The sequence below is a fragment of the Armigeres subalbatus genome, chromosome 3 (assembly GCF_024139115.2).
Source record: "Armigeres subalbatus isolate Guangzhou_Male chromosome 3, GZ_Asu_2, whole genome shotgun sequence".
Lineage (NCBI taxonomy): Eukaryota > Metazoa > Arthropoda > Insecta > Diptera > Culicidae > Armigeres > Armigeres subalbatus.
The window spans coordinates 253,966,433-253,968,142 of NC_085141.1; the positions used below are offsets into that span (position 1 = coordinate 253,966,433).

A 1,710-nucleotide genomic window follows, 5' to 3' on the forward strand; every position below is an offset into this window, starting at 1 on the left:
TGGAAAATTTTTGACACTTAAAATCATATCACGTGTTCTCACACCGGTGATGGCGAAGCGTATCTGCTGGTCTACGTCGATGACTTGTTGATTGCGTCGGTCTCGGAGAGGGAAATCGAGAAAATGTTCGAAAGCTTGAAGGTGGAGTTCGACTTGACATCGTTGGGAGCAGTTTCCCACTTCCTTGGATAGGAGGTGAAATGGAAGGAAGGAGCGTTCAAGATTCGTTTGAAACCGTACATCAAGAAGCTTATCAAAAGTCACGGAATGGAAGGCGAAAAAGGGGCAAGGTCGCCAATGGATCCAAACTACCTGAAATGTGAAGAAAACAGTGAAGTTATGGAGGATGCCACCCAATACCGGAGTCTTTTAGGAGGCCTGTTGTATCTAGCAGTAGCAGCTCGTCTGAATATTGCCAATGCAGCGGCTATTCTTGGCCGGAAGTTTTGTGGTCCGACACAAAAAGATTGGACGGCCGCAAAACGAACCCTGCACTATTTGAAGCAGACAAGTGATTATTATCTCATTGTTGGTGGCGATCCAGATCAACATCTGAGCGGATACAGCGACGCTGACTGGGCCGGTGACTCGGCGGATCGGAAATCGACATCGGGTATGGTGTTCTTCTTCGACGGTTCAGCGATTTCATGGGCACGCCGCAAGCGTTACGCTATCGTCCATGGAGGCCAAGTATATGGCCCTCAGCGAGTCTGGCTGCGGAGGCTGCTTAGCGATCTCAGCCAACCTCAAGCACAACCGACGATGATTCGCGAAGACAATCAAGGCTGCTTGTCCTTTGTGAAATGCGAAAGAAAATGAGAAATATTGAGATAGATACAAAGTAGAAGAATAGAACGGACCTGGGATTGAACCCATGACCTCCTGCGTATGAGGCAGAAGCAGTAGCCATATGACTACCAAGCCCGTTAGAAATCTTCCAATTCTTTGTCATTGAACAGACAAAAAGTGAGATTTCGAGACTTCATTGATCATAACTTGCGTTGTCAAATAACGACACACATGTTTTCGAAGCCAGATGAACTTGCCAGCAGTTTTGAAGTCGAATAAATCTGAACTCCGCACTATTTACCGTGTTTCCGGATTTCCGATCAATTGATTTTTACTGAAACCTTTCATTCATCAACTCATCGGAGCATCGGAGAAAAAATCTTGACTTTGTTAAATATTTTAGGTAGCGTAAAGTACGTTGATATTCAGCTTATTTTTCAAAAAAATAAGGCAGTTTGAGTTTTACCAAATCCTAATTTGTATTGAATGTTGCGTCATTTCAGAGCAGTGTACGACAACATTATTTTGTCCTCAAGTTCAACATTTAATAATGATGAAGGGGGTTTGACTGATGTTGGTATATCGGAACTACTTCTAACGGCGTTGCAGTCTTGGATAATCAAAACGAATGTTTTAGATTTTTCCCGACGTTTCGACTCTACTTCGAGTCTTCTTCAAGGGGAGAATTTTACGAAATTAATTTTAAATTACAATTTAAAAATTGACACCAACAGCATATGTACCTTTAACCTTCTGTCTGTGCCCAAAAAAACTTACGTTGTCTGTGCTCTGGGGTCAAATTGACCCCAAATTGAAATTGCTATAACTTTTTTAATGTTTGGTCAATTTTGGATTTTTGGGGCTGTTTCGAAAGATAATTTAATCATCTTTCAGGTCGTTACCAAAGATTGACTATTGGTA

At 42.3% G+C, this 1,710-nt stretch overlaps 1 protein-coding gene across 1 annotated transcript; it reads left to right on the forward strand.

Annotated features, from left to right (window-relative positions):
- The first annotated feature begins 267 nt into the window (after positions 1–267).
- LOC134222409 (uncharacterized) lies at positions 268–819 on the forward strand. The gene has a single exon (XM_062701561.1). It carries the CDS (start codon positions 268–270, stop codon positions 817–819), a length of 552 nt encoding a protein of 183 aa, XP_062557545.1.
- Positions 820–1,710: the final 891 nt, after the last annotated feature.

What these genes read in the sequence shown, in the direction of transcription:
- LOC134222409 (XM_062701561.1), top strand. Translation starts at nt 268, where the DNA reads ATGGAAGGCGAAAAAGGGGCAAGGTCGCCAATGGATCCAAACTACCTG.